The following is a 19012-nucleotide window of genomic DNA, read 5'->3' as shown; positions in this document are numbered from 1 at the left end:
CATTCAGAAGCTACTGGAAGTACTCCTTTCATCTGCCTTTGATATCCTGCAGACTGGTGAGGAGGCTGCTGCTGGCATCCCTTATGAAATGTGTATGAGTATCTTCTTTATCTTTCTGTCTTTGCCTTGTAACCTGATGTAGTTTCTTTGAGCCACCTACTGAGTCACTTTCCAGAAGCTGGTATAGTGCCTCTGATGCCCTGATTTTTGCTATTGCAACTCCTTTTTTGGTCTTTTTGGTAGCCAACCTGTATTCTTCCTAGGGTGGTCCATCTTTTCTGTCTCCCACTTTTTCCTGTACTCCTTGTTCCTTTTGACTACCTGGTCTTCTGCATTCCAGTACCAACTTTCTTTATGTATCTTATTTCCATAACTGACTCAGCCATGTCCATTCTGTAGTCCTCGCATATGCTGTTTTGAGGTGCTGCCATTATTCTTCATCTCCACCTATTTCCTATTCTTCTAGGGGTGCTAGAGCCCTGACTAATTCCTTGAACTGCTGTACTTTCTCTCCAGTCAACTTCCATGTCTTCAGCCAGCCTGGTCTCTGTTGACTTTAGAGCCTTCTCTGACCATGGATTGCAGCTGATCGTGGTAGCCAGTGGTTTATACTGTGGGCTGACCATTTCACTAGAGATGAATTTGCAATCACTGATTCTACCTCACTGCTCATTCCTTACTAGGAAGAGGTCTACCTGACTTGTGTGTTAGCCACTCTTGTATGTTATCTTGTGACTGTCTCTCTTTCTGAACCATGTGTTGATTACTATCAAGCCATTTGCCAGACAGAAGTATAGAATGACCTTTCCTTCTTTGTTCCTGTTGGACCACCCATGTGGACTCAGGCAGTCCTCATATTCTGTTCTGTCTGTCCTGATATGTGTATTCAAGTCACCCATTATTAACACCAATTCATGCTTTCCTCCTTTATCTAGTAGGTCCTGCAACTGCTTTCAGAATGCACCCTTCTCTTCACTATCACAACTCTGCTGTGGGGCATAGGCTGCAATTCTGAATAATGTCCTACCATTAGGCTGGAGTCTGATTACCATGAGTCTGTCACTAATAGTGATGACATCCTTCACTGCCTTCTGAAGTTTTTCTCTCACCACAATTCCTATACCATTTCTAGCCTGTCCTCCTCCTGAGTAGAAGACTCTGGGGATCCCGAGATCTTGTGCCTTCATTTTGAATGTTTATGGAAATATCACTGTTTTACTTGGCAACTGAATTCTTGGTGAAGTTACCTGTTTTGTTATTTGTACAACTTTGGACTTCACTCCTCATAGACTGCTGTTTAAGTCCTTACTATTAATAGATATCTTTATATATATATATATATATATAAAATCTTAATCCAAAACACATTCAAGTTATGTTCAACAGACATACTGCCTTACAGGCATATAGGTAGTAGTGCCCTGCTACCCTCCGTTTGGCAGTCTGTCAAAACTCAGAACTCCTCCCACTTCCTGTCTGTAATGGTGAAGGACCAATGACCTGGCAGGACCTTATCTGCCCTTCAAACACACTGACAGGACCCATTCAATTTACTAGTGTCACACTAGGATATCTTGGAAGACTAATCTTTTTCTCTGGTTTACTTCAGCTACTGAGATCTGATAAGAAACCCTTTTAGATTTTCTCTCTCCTCCTGCCTTTTTATATACGTGCTTGAAATGTGTATTCTGCTGTTTTTTTTTTTCTTAATGGAAAATTGTGTGTACTTTTGTTGAGTTTTTTTATTTCTCTTTCATGTAAGACTTGTACTGTATATTAAAGGCTTCTTTTAAAACTCTTGACATTACAACTTGTTTTTTCATTGGGGCTATGATTACAAGCGATAATTCATAGATTTGCAGCATTTTAATTTTTCATTCATATCATGATTTTGGTGCCATTTTCTTTTTTTAAACATTTCTGACAGGAATTGTTCTTAAGTTTATATTTAATTCCTTGTCTAAGGCTATTTTAGGCTGTTTCTATAAATGTAGGGTTGTAAGTAGCCTTTACTAAAATTGAGGGTTTTTGTGACATGTATTTTATTCTTTGTGATGGGTTATTGAAATTGCTGTCTCTTTTTTTCTCAGTACAGTATTCACTATAGGATCCCTGTAGAAATAGACTTCAGATTACTATTTAAAGGGAGAATAGTGGGATTTTCCCATTTTATACTGGGGTTGACCATGCAAGTAGCATTTGGTTAAGACCTGACTATTTTTTGTCCCCTGACCTGATGGACTCGGAGACAGTAACCCCCCACCATCTACCACTTGAGCACCTAAAAAAAAACATAAAAATAAATAAAATATGTCTCAGCCTTGAGATTATGGCTCCACAGTAGCACAGCCTTGGACAGTCTATTGGACCACTCACCTTTGTTCGCCCCCAGGCCCCCTGGTGTGGTATTAGTACAGCAACTGTGCATGACACGAGGGTCAGATATGTCCACTGGGGCTATACCATAACCTGTTTCTGGTATAGGAGAACCAAACCCTTTAGGTGCAAAGGAGTTCAGGGATGCCATTGCCATGTTGATACATCTCCCCTTGAGGATTTTCTCATTAGAGAAGTTCATGCTAAGAGGACAAAGACCCATCATGTGGAAGGGCAGCAGTCTCTTACTACTTTCCCACTTAAAATGGTAGCTATGGGTAGATCCATTGTTCGGGCAGCTGATTATGTGTTGCTGCCACAGGTTTTGAGCAATGCCTATGCTCCCACATCTGGTCAATCATCGAATGATCCTGATTTTGAAGGGGATCCAGTGTCAGAAGTTTCTGACCTGTCAGAGTTGGATCAGTCTGTTTCCTCTGACCAACAGGTTCAGGAACCCAAACAGATGTATTTTTTTTCTTTATTCAACTGCTGACTAGATTTTGGAAAGTATTCAATTAGTAGCAATCATCAGCTGCCCCCAAGAATAGCAGGGTTCATGATTTTTTGGAGGATGAAATTCTAGATATGGTGAAATTATCTTTATTGATCTCTGCACTGGAGAATGTTTTTAAGAACGGTTGTAATTCTCCTCTGCTCATTGAGACACTGCCAAAAAGGTTTTTAAAAAAGTCAGGGTATGCTTGGCTTCCATGTCCCCCTTGTCTGTAGACCCTGCATTGGTGTCCCCAGAGAATTCTAATAAAAAGGCTTTCTTATTCAAATACTGTTCCTTCAGATAAATGAGACAAATGACTAGAATCTCATGGAAAGAAGCTGTCTCAGTCCAGCACACAACTACCTTTGTTTTATGTGGAAGTTTGTGTTAAGATGTATGTGTAGCTTTGATGAGTTTGCTCGCATCATTACCTAATAAAGAAAAGGCCTCGGTCAAAGATATTGTTGCCAATGTTTCTCAGGTGTCAAAACATGCTTCAAAGAGTACCCTTGAGGGTACTGATATTATTACATGACATGCTGCATCATTAGAGGTGATTATATGGTTGGTTGTACAGCCAGAACTTTTCTGATGAGTTAAAAAATGAGATTTTGAAAGCTCCTCTTGAGTCTGATTGTGTGTTTGGCACAGCAGGTAATTAAATCCTTAAACACTGAGATTACAGATGTGAACTCATGCAAGGGGTGTCAAAAATGTTTCATAGTCCCAAATTTCCCTTCTTTAAGCAGGACAATTTTTAGCGGCCTTCCAGACAGAAGTCCCAGCCAAACAAAAGCTACTACAATAAAAGGAATCTACAGGATGAAAACTCCATCAAGCTTAAAAGAGGAGCTCCTTTCCTAAAAGTGATAATCCCCCTTCCAACTTGGACTATTCAGAGGCACCCATCTTTCTCAAGTACCCCTTTGGTTGTCACATCTCTAAAGTTAGCTCTTAACAAGGCAGCCTTAGCTGTCTATTGTTTCTGACAAATGGGTGCTCAGCATTGTTAATAAAATCCACCTTGTTGCATTAAGAAGAACCAGAGCCATGGATCTGCACTAGTAGCAAACAAGAAAGTTTACTAAGTTAAGCACTTTCGTTCCCACTTTGAAGGAACTTCATCAGAATGGTAAAAAACTTACTTCCTGTTCATTTTAAAATCTTTGTTCAAAATCACAGGCATCATTACAGCAAATCATAATCATTCTTTTAGTTTAAATCTTTTAAGTCACATTAAAGCAACACAAGCATGAAAAATAACACAATTACTTAAAATTCACCCTCTACTGCCAGTTTTAAAAACACTTTATGTAATCAACATAAAAAATCTGGTGCTACATCAACAAACAAAGGGAGTACAAGTTCCTACCCTTTGTGCTGGTTGGCAGTGAGGGCCTGGGAGCTGGTTTTACAGCATTATCTGACTTATCAGTTGTCATATATCCCATCAGAGTAGAACATTTTGTCAGACAGACTAAGCAAGTTATGGGTAGACCTGCATTCAAGGCAGTGGTGTTATGGGATCTAGTCCAGATGTAGGGAAAGCCAAAAATAGATCTGTTTGCCTCCTTTCAAAACTGTTGGTGAAATTCTGTTCTAGACATCCTTGCAGCCATGCTTGGAGGACAGGTGCTTTCTCATTCCCTTAGACAGGAATGTTCCTGTATGTGTTTCCACACTTTCCATTGATTCACAAGGTACTTCTGAAGGTTCATAAAGAAATGCCAGAGATCATTGTGGTGCCCCCTTATTGGCCAAGCAATCTTGGTTCTATCTTTTAAGGGTGTTGGCCAAGGGCAATTTCCATGGACTTCCTCACACACTGGATCTGCTCACACAGTCTCAGGGGGTGACTGGTTCACCCCAGTTTAGAGAAACTTCAGCTGACAACATGGATGATTTCAATCTTGACTCTACTTAGGCACTTGTTTCATGAGGATGTGCAGTAGGTGTTAAAGGAAGCCAGAAAATCTGCTACTGAAAATGTTATGTTTATACATGAATGAGCTTTTTTAAGTGGTGCCAAAATGGAAACAGAGGGTCTATTGAGGTTAATATCCCTCTTGTCTTCAAATATTTGTGTGAGCTACTTCAGGATGGCTTATCATATGCAACCATTAAGGTGCATTTAGTGCTCATCTCTGCTTGTCTGCCTGTGGATCCACCTCTTTCTTTTTTTCTTTTGGTAAAACAGTTCATGAAAGGAGTTTTGCATATGAGACGCCCTCACAATCAAATTCTTCCTTAAAGGAATCTGAACTATGTTCTTGAAAAATTGGCCTTACCACCTTTCAAACCAGTGGTGCAAACTGATCTCAAGTTCTTAACATGGAAAAATATTTTTCTTATTGCTCTAACATCTGCAAGGTGAGGTTCTGAGCTGAAAGCTTTCATGGTGGGACAACCTTACCTGATTTTTCCACAGGGATAGGGTTGTGTTATGTACTAATCTTTCTTTTGTGTCCTAAGGTGGTCTCAGAATTCACTCTCAATCAGCCTATTAATCTTTGTGTGTTCTTCCCAGAACTTAAGAATAAGGGAGAGAGGATATTTCATACCTTGGAAGTGCATAAGAAGCAAAAGTACTACCTTGGCAGAATGAAACCATTTAGGGAGGCTGAAAGGCTTTTTATTTCCTTCTCAGGGACAAGGAAAAGTCAACCTGTCTCTAAGTAAACCATTGGACATTGGTTATTCTCTGGTATTTTGTTACACTCACCCTGGCAAGGTAAATCCAGGCTAGGTAAAGGCACATTCCACAAGGGTATTTTCCACTTCAATGGCATATCAGAAAGGAGTGGACTCCTGAAATAGTTAAGAAGCAGTAACTTAGTCCTTTATGAAGCACTACAAGATGGGTACCTTTTCTAAATCCAGAGCAGGCTTTGACAGGACCATTCTCCAGGAGCTCCTGAACCCTTATCCTTCCTCTGCCCAGGTTGAGTAAGCTTTGGAACTCTACCCATATGCCAATAAGGCAATGTTTGAACATAGTGCAGTTGCATAAATCCTACTTAAATGTAACAGCAGATGTTCATAGAACACACTGCCTTACTGGAGTACGTTCCCACCAACCCTCTTGTGTTGGATGTATATAGTTTGTTGTTGGAGTTGCCTCTGAGTTTTGTTCAGAAGTCTAATTGACTGTGTGTGTTTTTGTGGTTTTTGGTTTGGAACAGAAGATATTCCCAAAGTTTGTATTTTCATCTGCTCTTCCCTCTGGGCCCTAGAAATTTGAATGGGTCCTGTCTGTGTGTTTGAAGGGCAGTCTGGGTTCTGCCAGGTGATTTGTCCTTCACACCCACAGAGAGGCAGTGGGAGGAGTACTGGGCTTTTATAGACTGCCAAAGTAGGGTAAGCAGGGCACTACTACCCATATGCCAGTATGTTTTATGAACATCTAACGTCATAGGTAAGTAGGACTTATGGTACTGTAGTTCTGAGTTTATGAAGTCATTTATTTCAGGACTAACTGTGGTATTACATTTAATTTGTAATTTCACCCCTCTTATTACCAAGAGAATACCCAAAATCACCCAATTAGGCATCTTTCCTCACACCTTCTGGTACACATGGCTTGATCTTTTAACCATACTCTCTTTAACACATATAATGGGTGAGAACTATCAGTATGAAAGTAAAAATTACAAAATGCTGGTTTATGATTGGCTTGCTCTTCTAATCATACTCTCTTTAACATGTAATGGATAAGAGCTATCAGTATAAAAGTAAAAAATAAAAAATGCTGGTTTATGATTAAATTCTAGATACTAACTGGTAATTTCAATGTAAATTTAAATGTCTTCACAAAAGCTATCTGTGATTTGCCTATAAATCTTTAAAAAAGTAGCAGTGTTTAGAAAATACATTTTTTAAAATCATGCTAACTTCATGATCACATAACACATAAGTCATCATTACATATGCTATATAAAATAATAAACTCCTTAAAGGACCTGGAAAATGTATTTGTACTTCTGTTCTACCAAGACAAGTATAACAAATGCTGGAGCCATAATTATTGCTAAGGCAGCATCTTTTATCATTTGGCTGGACTGACCATTAAAGTATAATACATTTTTTGCTAAGAACTAATTCTGTCAATATACAAAGGGTTTCATTTTCTCTGTAAGAAAAATATTCTAGCACAAATAGTTTCTAAACATTTCAACACCTTCAGTTTGTAAAATAGAAGATCTTAATGGTTTAGCATCAAGAATAGAAAAAGAAAGGTAATCGAATCCACAGATCTTAACTTTGTATCCAGAAATGCCTGTGTTTCTGTTTTTAACTCAAGACCAAAAACAATAAGGTGAATGGCAGGAGGGTCCTAAGGCATTCATGTGGATCTTAAGAATGTAGTAGTAGTAGTAATAATAATAATAATCATTGGTTTGTCTACAATCCAAAAATCATACATACTCTAATGCAGGCTTCATACAACATATCTGATAAAAACAAAATCAATACCTTGATACAATAAAGTAATTTTCCTTATTGATACCATCCTCTCATTGTTTAAATATCTTTTTATCCTCTACATATTTATCCATAATAAAAATCCCCACATCTTTATTCCCTTTCATAAATCTTGTGGTCACACAGCAATGTTTTTGTTTGCAAAGAGTGTTTCTTAATCTGCATTGAAATGTAAAAAAAATATTTTTGTGCCTGCAGTAAGTCTCTATCTAATTGTAATACCTTTTTTTGTAAGAAAATGTAAAAACATTGTGTTGCATTTAAGAAAAATTTAAGAAAGAATTAAAAGTAATTGCCATTTTTTTTTTCTAAAAATGTATCCTCAGCAAGGATATTTTAGGCACTTGTTTGAAGCTGTATTATAAATTTAATGTGTGTGTCTACATCTTTAAATCTTTGCAAAAAGTTCTTACCAAATTTCTCCTTTTGTTTGGAGCATATGCTAATCCCTTCACAAGTACTTTAAGTTCTTCTTTAGAAAAAAAGATGCTGTTTTTAATTTTAAAAACATGCTTAAAATATCGCTTTTGTCTTTATTTGTTAAGTTTTCATGATTAAAAGTTACGTGTTTTTTTCTCCTCCATTTACATCCTACTCCCCTTCCTTATCCCTTTTGAACGTCTATCCTGTTCTGTTTGTTGTTGCTGAAGGTTGTCCTGTTGTCTGATTGATTCCCTGATAGAAAAGGACCCAGTTGAGAAATTCTCTAGTTTTTCTGCATCTATTGTTATGAACTTCTTATTGCAAGCTTCTATGAAATGGAAAGTTATCCAAAACAGAATCTGTAGTAGTATGCTGATCTAGACTAGTTGTTTCTTTGCATCCAGTTTGGAAGTGGTCTCTGTGATTAGTAGAATATGCATTATTGTCTGTGCACCCTTTTAAACCATGATGAACTTTTTATTGATGGTTTTTGATCTCATCCTCCTACTTTTTTCATCTAATGAAAACTGTTGTCATTAGATTCATAATATGCTAAAAATAGCAAATGAGTTGTAATTGGTCAATGTTTTCTAAAATATTGTTGCCTTGCAACAGCTGTACCTGTGTGAACTCAGCTCAACCTGCATCAGGATATAGACAATCCACAATGAAAATTTGAAAAAAACAATATTATATTAATCTCATTTGAAGACTGAAGTCAGATAGTCACTACTGCCTTGTTGAGCAATACAGTTCACTTAAACTATAAAATAAAAACTGATTAATCCAATAGGCCTCCTATATCCCACATAATATTCTTCTCTGACAGACTATACCAGTGGTCCTGAAAAAAGGCCAGATTGTCCACCTCTGGAGGAAGTCAGGAGTTATTTGTCCCTGCACCAGACAGCCTGGCATCAGATTACAAAAGATTCATAGTGCAGAGGCTTATTTCCAGGGGCTATATAATTTCCTTTTTCCTTCCATACCCCTGTACAGTAAACAAAAATCCTGATGTTCCATCTAGTCAGAGGAAAGCAGCAGCAGTAGAAATAAAAACGCTGCTAAAAAAAAAGAGTAATCCAAGAGGTCTCTGTAGACCAGAAAGAGTCTAGAACTTACTCAGGATTCTTTTTAGTGCCAAAGAAAATGGGGGGACTGGAGACCAATTTTGGATATCAGCAATGTGAACACGTCAGTTCAACACACAAAGTTCTGAATGGTCATGATTATTGGATGTGCTGAATAGATCTTCAGGATTAATTGAACATGCAATCCAAAAGATGCTTATGCTTCTAGCTGGGAGCCAGTCATTACCAGTTCAATACTGTGCCCTTTGGTCTCACCAGAGTCTCCAGGGTATTCATCAAATGCATGGCAGTGGTAGCAGCTCACATGAGACTGCAAGGATTCCGGGTGTTTCCTTATTTGGATGTCTGGCTCAAGATCATGTGCTCCAACTGTGCTCTCAACTAGGAATTACTATCAGCCACAACAAATCTCAACTAACACCAGCTCATACATTCAGCTCATAGGGACTTTCTTCAACATGTCTTCCTTGACAGATTCTCTTCCTCTGCCAAGGGTTCTAACGATACAATTTCAAGTCAAAAAGATAATCCAAAATTCTTCTCTCTCCACTCAATATCCTTCAAACATTGGGATCAATGTCTGCTGTGATAATTCTGGTTCTATTAGCAAGATATCACATGAGAATCCTATAATGGACACTAGTAACTCAGTGGTCTATTCTCTACCAGTCTTTATCCACCCAGATCAAGATAACTCAGGCATGCAAATATTGCTTCCTTTGGTGGATTTACTCCAATCAAGTTTTTCAAGGTTACATCTTCACTCTTCCTTAGCCTAAGGCTATAGCGACCACAGATGCTTCCCAAATCAAGTTTGGGTGCACTTCTTGGGAAAGACAGTCCAAGGCACATGGTCTCCTGGAGAGGCCAATAAGCATATTAATGTCCTAGAAATGAGAGCTATTCTCCTAGTGTTGCAGACCTTCCAAAACAATTTCCCCTCCAGGACCATTGCAATTCAGACAGACAACATGTCAGTGGTCTAGTACATCAAAAAAACCCTGTGCCACATTGAGAGTGTGGCAATGGGCAATCTCATCCAACCATTTTCTGATAGCAATGCATATCCCGGGGAAATCCAGTGTGATAGCAGACAAGCTGAGCAGGTCCATTCTAATGCCTCCTGAGTGGTCTCTCAACATGAAAGTGGCAGAAAAGGTTTTCCATTGATGTGACCAACCTTGCTGAGATCTTTTCACATTTCCCCTCAACAAGTGCAACAGGTTCTTTGCCCAGATCACCCCACTGGAGGAGTCGATGAGAGATGCTCTTCTCCATGACTGGCTCCCTGGTCTCCTCTACTCCTTTCTGCCAGTACCTCTAATCCCAAAATTTCTTCAGAAAGCATCATGATTGAAGAGTGTAGTCATCCTTATTGCCCCTTATTGGCCTCATCAGATTTGTTTTCCCTGTCTTTGGCCTCATATCCTTTGCCAACCTTGGACTCTGGATCCATCTCTGGACCTCCTGTCTCACCCAACAGACTCTGTACACGCAGACATTCTAGACCTAAAGTTGACCACATGGTTTCGCTAATTCCACTGATAGCTAGACAGCCCAGGCTCTCATCTCCTGTCTGTCACATTCTCTTCTTATCCCACAAAGCTTCCACAAGGAAACTTTACAGACTCAAATGGAAAAGTTTTGTTTTTGGGCACAGCAAAAGATATTGACCCTTTTTCCACACCAATTCCAAATGTTCTGCAGTTCTTAGCTACAATTTGTAAAGAGGGAGCTAGTTCCTCAACTGTTAAGGTACAACAGGCTACCATCTGTAATTTTCACATAGGAATTAATTCATCTGAAGCCTTTTCCAAAACTTTGTAAGGCTTTTATAAGGGGCACTTTGTTCTCAGACCTCCTCTTAAAGATTCCACTCCCCTGTGGGGTTTGAGTTTAGTGTTACAATCCTTGACCCACTCTCCTTTTGAACTATCAACCAAGTGTGAACTAAAATGTTTAACCTGGAAACTCTTTTTGGTGGTCAGTACCTCTACTGGAAGAGTCGCAGAACTTTGAGTCCTATCTTCTAAGCCTCCTCATCTGATTTTTGATAAGGGCAGGGTATCCTTAAGAACCAACCCATCCTTCCTTTCTAAGGTGGTGTCAGAATCCAATATCAATCAAACTGTCAACCTTCCAGTCTTCTTTCTAAATTAGTCAAACAAAGGAAAGTACATGCTGCACCTATTAGATGTCCACAGACAGTTATGTTTTTATTTTCATAGGACAAAAGCTTTCAGGAAATCAGGTCAAGTTATTTGTCTTCTTTTAAGACTCAAAATCAGGCAAACTTGTTACCAAAGTGAACTTAGCCAAATTGTTAATGGATTGTATTTCCTTTGTTCATAACAAATTGGGTTTGTCTTTGCCAAAATCTCTAAAAGCTCATTCAACAAGGTCTATAGCAACTTTTTTCATATTTCTATCCAACTTTACTTGGATGATATTTGTGCAGCTGCAACTTGGGATAACCATCATACCTTTATTGTTCATTACATATTAGATATGGTCTCAGTGGTGCTCAGGAACATCCTTCTTTAGAGCCTTCCAGGACTGAGGTAGCTGGGGACTCTGTCCCAGTCATTGAGGAATGAATGAAAATGACAATATCAGATAAAGAAGTTAAGTGATTACAATAATGTTCCATCTGTGTTGTTCATTTTCATTCTTCCTCAAATTCCCTCCCACCAACCCCTTACCAATTTAACTTCTGTAAGCAACAGAAGATGCTACAGGAACCAATGTTTCTTTGCTTGAGCTTCTAGGTACTGATATAGATACATTTGTTTTATTCACTAAAGTCAGCAAACAAGATCTGATGTATGGTAGGGGACTAATGCATTAAGGGTGGGAGAGGAGCTTGAGAACTTGTAGTGTTCCATGAGCTGTAAAAAGCGGCCAAGTTGGATCCGAGGGTTGGATCTGAACACAATCATTGAGGAAGAATGAAAATGGGCAACACAGAAGGAACGTTATGGTAAGTACATAACTTCTGTGACTTTAATCATTAAACCTGCATGCAAAAATAGCATTTTATTCCATTGTTTTGATCTCTGATGCATGTAATTTAAATACATTTTTAGAACTGTAAACCACATTGAATTTTAACTTACTTTCTTTTTCATAGGGAAGCCTTTACTGCCGCAGCTAGTAAGAATATTAAAAAAGATGCTTCTGATGGTGGAAAGGGAAATGATAAGAACAAGCAGTCGGCTTCATCTAATGCTGGAGAGGACAGGGCCATGCTGCTGGGATTCTTTATGATGGGATTTTCTGTTCTAATGTATTTCTTGCTTGGGATCACAATTCTAAAACCCTTCATGCTAAGGTACTATTACTTCATGAACAAATCATGTTGCTTTAGTGGTCTGCAAGTATCCAAAACTGTATTACAGATCATGTTTTTGGTTAACTGTAGTGGCTCATGAGCATAATAAATTACCTAGTGATAAATGTTTTTTTAATAGTAGACTAAAATAGAAATTAATAGAATTGAACAGAATGGAATTCAATAGGATAGAAAAATAATAGATTATAATATGCCATGGGTTAATACATTTTTACAGTGGCTTACATGTGTAATACCAGTATGTTTCTTAGCATTTGACTAAGTAATGCATTAACAATGCAGTGCCTACATGTAGAAAGTGGAATTGATTGTTATTTATGCAGTGATATTTCCTGTACTTTTTCACAGACTATTTCTTTGGGTGTGCACACATGTAATGTTGGAGATTTTGGCAGACATCCCCTTCCCTGATATCATCCACTCATACCTCTCAACTTCTTAGCACAAGAAATCTGGACAAAACCAAAAATAATGGGGGGGGGGACTCAAGCCCAAAAATAGGGACACATTTTAAATATTGCTCTTATAAACTTAAAAAGTTGCTAGAATAAAAGGGTTTATGTTACTATGTGATTTCTGAAGCATATGAAGTCTGAAACTCAAATTTCTGTTGTTATTTAGTAAATACAATCCTCACTGATTTACCAGAAACCCTTAATTTTTTGAGGAATAGACCAAAAATGTCAGGCAAAAATCTGGACAGTCAAGTGGTTTGCCTCCATTATTCAAAAGGCATTCCAGAATGGAGAACTTTCAGCAGGTCATATATCAAAAAAGAGTAGAAGAGTTTTCTGTGTAAAACCTGACCTGATATGTGACATTAAGAATGACAATAGTTACTGTATGGTATTTCTAATGCACACTTAGATAACAACTGGAGCAAGAATCAAAATCCTTATTCAGACTACTCAGACATCATTATTTTTCCTTAGTTGTATTGTCAATAAGTAGGCCTTGAACTTGCCAGTCCAATATTTACTAACCTATATAGCCACCTGTTGTCTGATCAGTCCATGCCTGCTTATCATAATGCTTAACTTTTCAGCTGCCAAATAGTTCCACGGTCCCACAGTGCTTAATAAAATTGAAGTGTTTATTATTTCTACCCCTTTCCCACCCCTTTCCCTAGTTTCCACTCCACATTTTATGTTCTAGATAGTCCCTTCCAGATTACCTTGCTTAGGAAGTGGAAGGTAACAACTTAAGTACATAATACTGAGGAAGTCTGTTGAGATAGTTATACCTCTATATTATAAAAAATAAAAATGTAACCAGCAAACCGAGAGGTAAATCCTCCATTGCACCAGATAGAAGATAAAAATGAAATAATAACACTAGCAATGGAGTGAACCAGGCAATGTTCAAGTCAGAGGCAATAATACACCAACCAGTAATGTGGTGTATAAAGTCAAACACTGTTGTAAAAATCCAGTAGCAAAGCAACAAAATAATATAAATCTTGAGGTAAAAAGATCCACAGGTTTATTAAAAATGGTAAGCGCTTTCGCATTAGAGCTTCATCAGACCAGATGGCGAAAGCGAAAGCGCTTACCGTTTTTAATAAACCTGTGGATCTTTTTACCTCAAGACTTATATTATTTTGTTGCTTTGCTGCTTTGCTACTGGATTTTTACAACAGTGTTTGACTTTATACACCACATTACTGGTTTGGTGTATTATTGCCTCGGACATTGCCTGGTTTGCTCCGTTGCTAGTGTTATTATTTTATTTATACCTCTATATTAGGCAAATACTTAAAATAACATAGTAAGGTCTTATTATAGTGTCTTATATAAGTCTTTCACTGTTAGAAGAAAATCCATTAATAAAAAAATGTATATACTGTACATTACAATAATCCCAGATTACCTGCACTGTTGGTATGGAGGTATAGAACTAGTGGCTCAGGAGTTTAATTATGCAGACAAAGAAAATGGGCATGCCCATCCTGGGGGAGATGCACCTTGCAGTTTGTCATTGATGAAGGCTGTGGCTGTACGATGGGCATTTTCTTTATGGTGCTAGTGAGTAAAAATACAATACATGAACATGCCCATTGCGCAGTCTTGCCTGATATCTAAATGGGTGCATACATAGAGGCAGAAATGTAGGTGCAAATTCATAAAAGTATTCCTTGGCTGCAGCATTATGCAGCCCCAAGGAGCCTTGAGCTCCTCAACCATACCTGAACATAGGTCAGAGCAAGTCCTGGGAAGGTTGGTCAGGTTTGATATGCCAATTAACAAGGAGAAGCCCATGAAAACAAGTGATGATCAGCTGTCAGGAGGCCAAAAACTATTAAAAAAATCACAGATTTATGTAGCATAAAATGGAGAAGATGCAATAAAAATCATCTATGTTTATAATTAAAGCATAATACAATAAAAAGAAAGTGAAAGAAGAGAAATGAGAACATGGAAAAGAAGAACAAAAAAGAAAAGAGGAAAAATACATCAAAGAAAGAATAGGTTAAGCTTACAAAAACGATAATATATAAATGGCTAACCAGTAGCAAGCAAAACAACCCATTAAAGTTATTGCTGAACAATGGTGAGCTATATAAAATATTTACAATTAAAATAGTTATAAAGAGCTTATTTTGGAAACTCAGAATACATAAAATAGCATACTTATATTGTCAGTAAGAGGAGTATTTATATCTGTTGCCTACTTTACTGCTGGTTCATATGGCAAACTTTTATATTAAATAGGCTGTATTTTCTACTTGACAAGAAGGAAGCTACAGGATTATCAAAAAACAGATGTTTGTGCCAGGTCTGTTAGAGGGATAAAGTCCCGACTATGACCCTGATGTCTTGAATTTGATTAGTGGCTCAAGCTTTTGATAGACCTGGGATGGGTGGATGTCAGTGGCCACTACTGGTTCAGCCATGCTGAAAGGGAGATGACTCTGGCTCATCACTTGGGTGACACCTAGTGGGAGCACCAGGTTCTCCTCCATGGAGCATGGACCTACAGAGCACATGCTGTGATACTGCATATGCATGAGACAGGGGATTAAGCATGTTGAGGCAGCACACAGTTAGGGAAGGGCTGTTCCATCAGGGGAGGTATAGAACATTCCACAGGACCAGCAAATTGTCCTTCCCCTTACCATCAGCCACTGAGGTATGGATTGGCCTACGGGGATTCCCAGGCTAGGGACAATGGAATTTAGGACTGTCCTAGCCTAGGAATGTGCAGCTTCTGCCTCATGGAATGAATGGGCTTGTACAGTACAGATAGCTGAGCCATCAGGCAGGGGCCTGCAGCGTGAGAGAGAGAGAAGGAGAGAAAAGAAGTGTTGGCAGTATGTGAAATGGAACGAAACATCACTGTCTGAGGACCACTGAACATTTGCAAATGAGTATGACTGTAAGTAAATTAAACAGTTGTACACAAATAGAAAGTGGGATATTCTATCTATATACACACAGAGAGTAAAAAATTTTACATCTGAATCTTATAATGAAAAGGTGGAAGTATATAATATTACATAAAAAGATATGCTTGTTAAAAGTGGAGATTGATTTAATGACATTCATAGATAAAACTTTCATAGACAAACACTAGGCTATCAGTCTGCAGAGTACTACAAGTCTAGCCAATAATCAGAGGGCAGAATCAATTCCTGTACCTTGTATCTCTGAGGTTAAGACCTTAACCAATTTGCCAACATTCAATGATTTATAATTTATAGCAGAACACATTCTGCTTATTACTGGAATCTGGTGTTTGGTATAGAATGGCTTGCCCTATATAGTAGAAATGTTACCAAGTTAAAATAATTAGTATTTGGATAACTGATTCACATAGAAGTATGGGCAAAAAGAGTTAAAGTACAGGGTAATATATATTGTACAAGCATTATTTAACAAAGCTGAAATGCTTGTTCTAAATGAGCTATATTAGTTAGTTACATTTCAATAGTGTTACTATTGTAACTATAAGTAAATATTACATTGAAACAAGATCTATGATTGAATTACTAGTCAATAAAGAAGATATGAAAGAAGAAAAAATATATCATATGAAACTCTAGCAGAGAAGTCTGGGATATTAATCAGATTCTCTTCTGACATTTATAATATATGTGTTTATGTGTCATGTGGGTGTGTGTATGTGTATACGAATACATGCATATGTGTGTGTCTTGTATGTGTTTGTGTGTGTGTGTATGTTTATATGGGTGTGTATGTATGTGTGTGTGTGTATGTTTATATGGGTGTGTGTATGTGTGTGTGTGTGTGTGTGTGTGTGTGTGTGTGTGTGTGTGTGTGTGTGTGTGTGTGTGTGTGTGTTTATATGGGTGTGGAATTATGTGTGTGTTTGTGTGTGTGTGTGTGTGTGTGTGTGTGTGTGTGTGTGTGTGTGTTTTGAAACTCTGAACACTTTGTATTGGAGTTTCAAAACTTCAGAGATATGGTCTCTGCCATATGGTCTTTGGAGTTTTGAAACTTCAGGGAAGGGATAGGGATCCATATATAGGTTCATAGATTCATAGGTAGGTACTAGGCTATCAGCCCAAGGGCCTACGTAAGCCTAGCCAACAAGGTTCCCTGGCTTACTCCACCCAAGAAAGTTATTTTCCTGTGCCACTGTCGAGTAGAGACACAGAAGTGATCCCCGGGGTGTATTTCCTATTTCCCATCCACTCATCAAGATTTTTCTTGAAGAGTGCTAATGAAGAACTTTGCTTGACATAGATGGGTAGCCTGTTCCAGAGTATGGGAAGTCTCTGGGACAGGAATCTATCCCTCCAGCTTGTCCTATTTATTGTGGTGACAAGGTTTAGGTCCCTCGAGCATGTAGCTTGGAGGGCTTGTGATTTCTTTAGGTGTAGCATGTCCAACAGCTCTGGGATTGACATAGCTTTATATGTTAGGCAGAGATCACCTCGGAGTAGGCGATATGCTACGGTGTAAAGCTGGAGTTTTTTGAGGCGGTCAGTGTAGGGCATTTGTTTGAGACCATTAACCCTCTTTGTGAGGTACTTCTGTGACCTTTCCAGCTGCTGCAGATGTCTTGTGAGGTACATTCCAAAAGGGGCGTTGTACTCTATAATGGGTGTAATGAGTGTCGAGTACAGGGGAACAATGACCTCTTTTTTCCTGGATGAGAAACGTTTTATGATGAGGTGTGCCACGTAGAAGGACTTCCTGACTACTGTGGTGATGTGACTATCAAAAGAGAGACTACTGTCCACCTGGGTCCCAAGGTCTCTTATCACGCATTTGGTGTTAAGTAGATTGTTGACTGTGTGGTAGTTCATGGGTTTTTACCAAAGGGGATGACACTGCACTTTTTGGCATTGAGCTTGAGGCCATGGCTCTGACACCAGGCATCTGCTCAGCGAGACCCTTCTGTAGGATGTCCACATCATTTGGGGACTTGACTATGGCTCCTAGTTTGCAGTCATCTGTGAACTTCATTAGCCAGAGGCCTTCTGTGTTAGCCTGTACTTCAGAGAAGTAGATACCAAACTTGAGAGGTCCCAGGACGGAACCCTGTGGTACTCCACTTGTCACTGCTTTGAGGTCAGACTTGGAGTCTGCAACTTTTACAGTGTGGGTTCTGTCAGTGAGCCAGTTGGCAACCCATCTTGTGACGTAGGGATTTATACCTAGTTTAGTGAGTTTAGCTATAATTCCAGAATGGGGGATGGTGTTGAAAGCCTTGGCGAGGTCAAGATAGGCTGTGTGAACCACCTTACCCTCATCTGCGGCTTTGGTGACTGCCTCAAAGAAGTCGATCAGGTTCAGGAGGCATGATCTGCCCTTCACAAACTGGAACTGGGTGGGATCCAGAGTTTGGAGGTTAACAATGTCTTTGTTTATGAGTTCCATGATGATACGTTCCATGGCCTTGCAGACTGGGCTCATCAGGCTAATAGGTCGATAGTTCCCAGGATCAGTGGTGGCTCCCCCTTTGTGGAGTGGGATAACTGTTGTTGTGCACCATTCAGTGGGCACAAAGCCTGATGCGAGGCTATTATTGAACATGGTGCTTAAGTGGGGAACCAGTTCATTCTGAAGTTCGTGTAAAACGCAGCCTGGGATGTTGTCCAGTCCCATGGATGCTGTGTTTTTGGCTTTAGAGAGTGCAGCTTTTACCTGTGTAGTTGTGATTACAGGGACTCTGCATTCTTCCTGTATAGATATGGGCCCTTTAGGGGGTGAGAGGAGGGTGAAGTTAGCACTGAACCTATCTGCCAGGATATTGGCAATATCAGTTGGTTCTGTAATTTTCTTGCCTTTATGCTGTAATTCAGAGTAGATCTGGGTGTTGCCATCGAGATTCTTGACATAACTATAGAATGCTTTGTGGTTGTCCTTGGAATTAGTGGCGATTTTGTTTTCGTAGCTAGCTTTGGAGGATCTTATAAGGGATCTCAGCTTCTTACTGAGGCTGACCAGGGAGTTCCTCCACTCATGGGATTTTACTCTCTTTTGCAACAATTTCTTTCTTCTGTTGTACAGTTTGTTTATGGCAGGGGACCACCAGATTGGCTTCCTTTATTTGAGGGATAGCATCTTGGTTCTGTTTGGGATAGCACGATCCATGCACTCGTGTAAGTGCTTGTAGAGTGCATTTGCGTAGGATTCAGCAGTTGTAACTGTATTGTCCATTTGTATGGGTGTCATGAAGTTCACCACTTCTGTCTTAAGAAGCATGAAGTTGGCTTTGGAGAAATGTTTTACTGTGGTTTCCTTAATGGGGGGTGGGGGCGGGATGTGGATATCAAGGGTGATTAGCTTATGGTCGGATTGGACCAACAAGGAGTTGACT

The 19012-nt window shown here is 39.0% G+C and overlaps 1 protein-coding gene across 1 annotated transcript in view; it reads left to right on the top strand.

Annotated features, from left to right (window-relative positions):
• The window catches only part of KCNMB3 (potassium calcium-activated channel subfamily M regulatory beta subunit 3), a 103888-nt gene that overhangs the window by 35735 nt on the left and 49141 nt on the right, over window positions 1–19012 (top strand). Inside the window, exon 2 of the mRNA XM_044070372.1 lies at window positions 12002–12202. Coding sequence (XP_043926307.1) covers window positions 12002–12202 — 201 coding nt within the window. The remainder of the gene's footprint in view (window positions 1–12001; window positions 12203–19012) is intronic.

Source organism: Protopterus annectens, chromosome 4.part1, assembly GCF_019279795.1.
Source record: "Protopterus annectens isolate FY-2018-M chromosome 4.part1, PAN1.0, whole genome shotgun sequence".
NCBI classification, from domain to species: Eukaryota; Metazoa; Chordata; order Ceratodontiformes; family Protopteridae; genus Protopterus; species Protopterus annectens.
The sequence above is the reverse complement of the archived record's forward strand: the minus strand, read 5'-3'. Positions and strand labels throughout refer to the sequence as shown.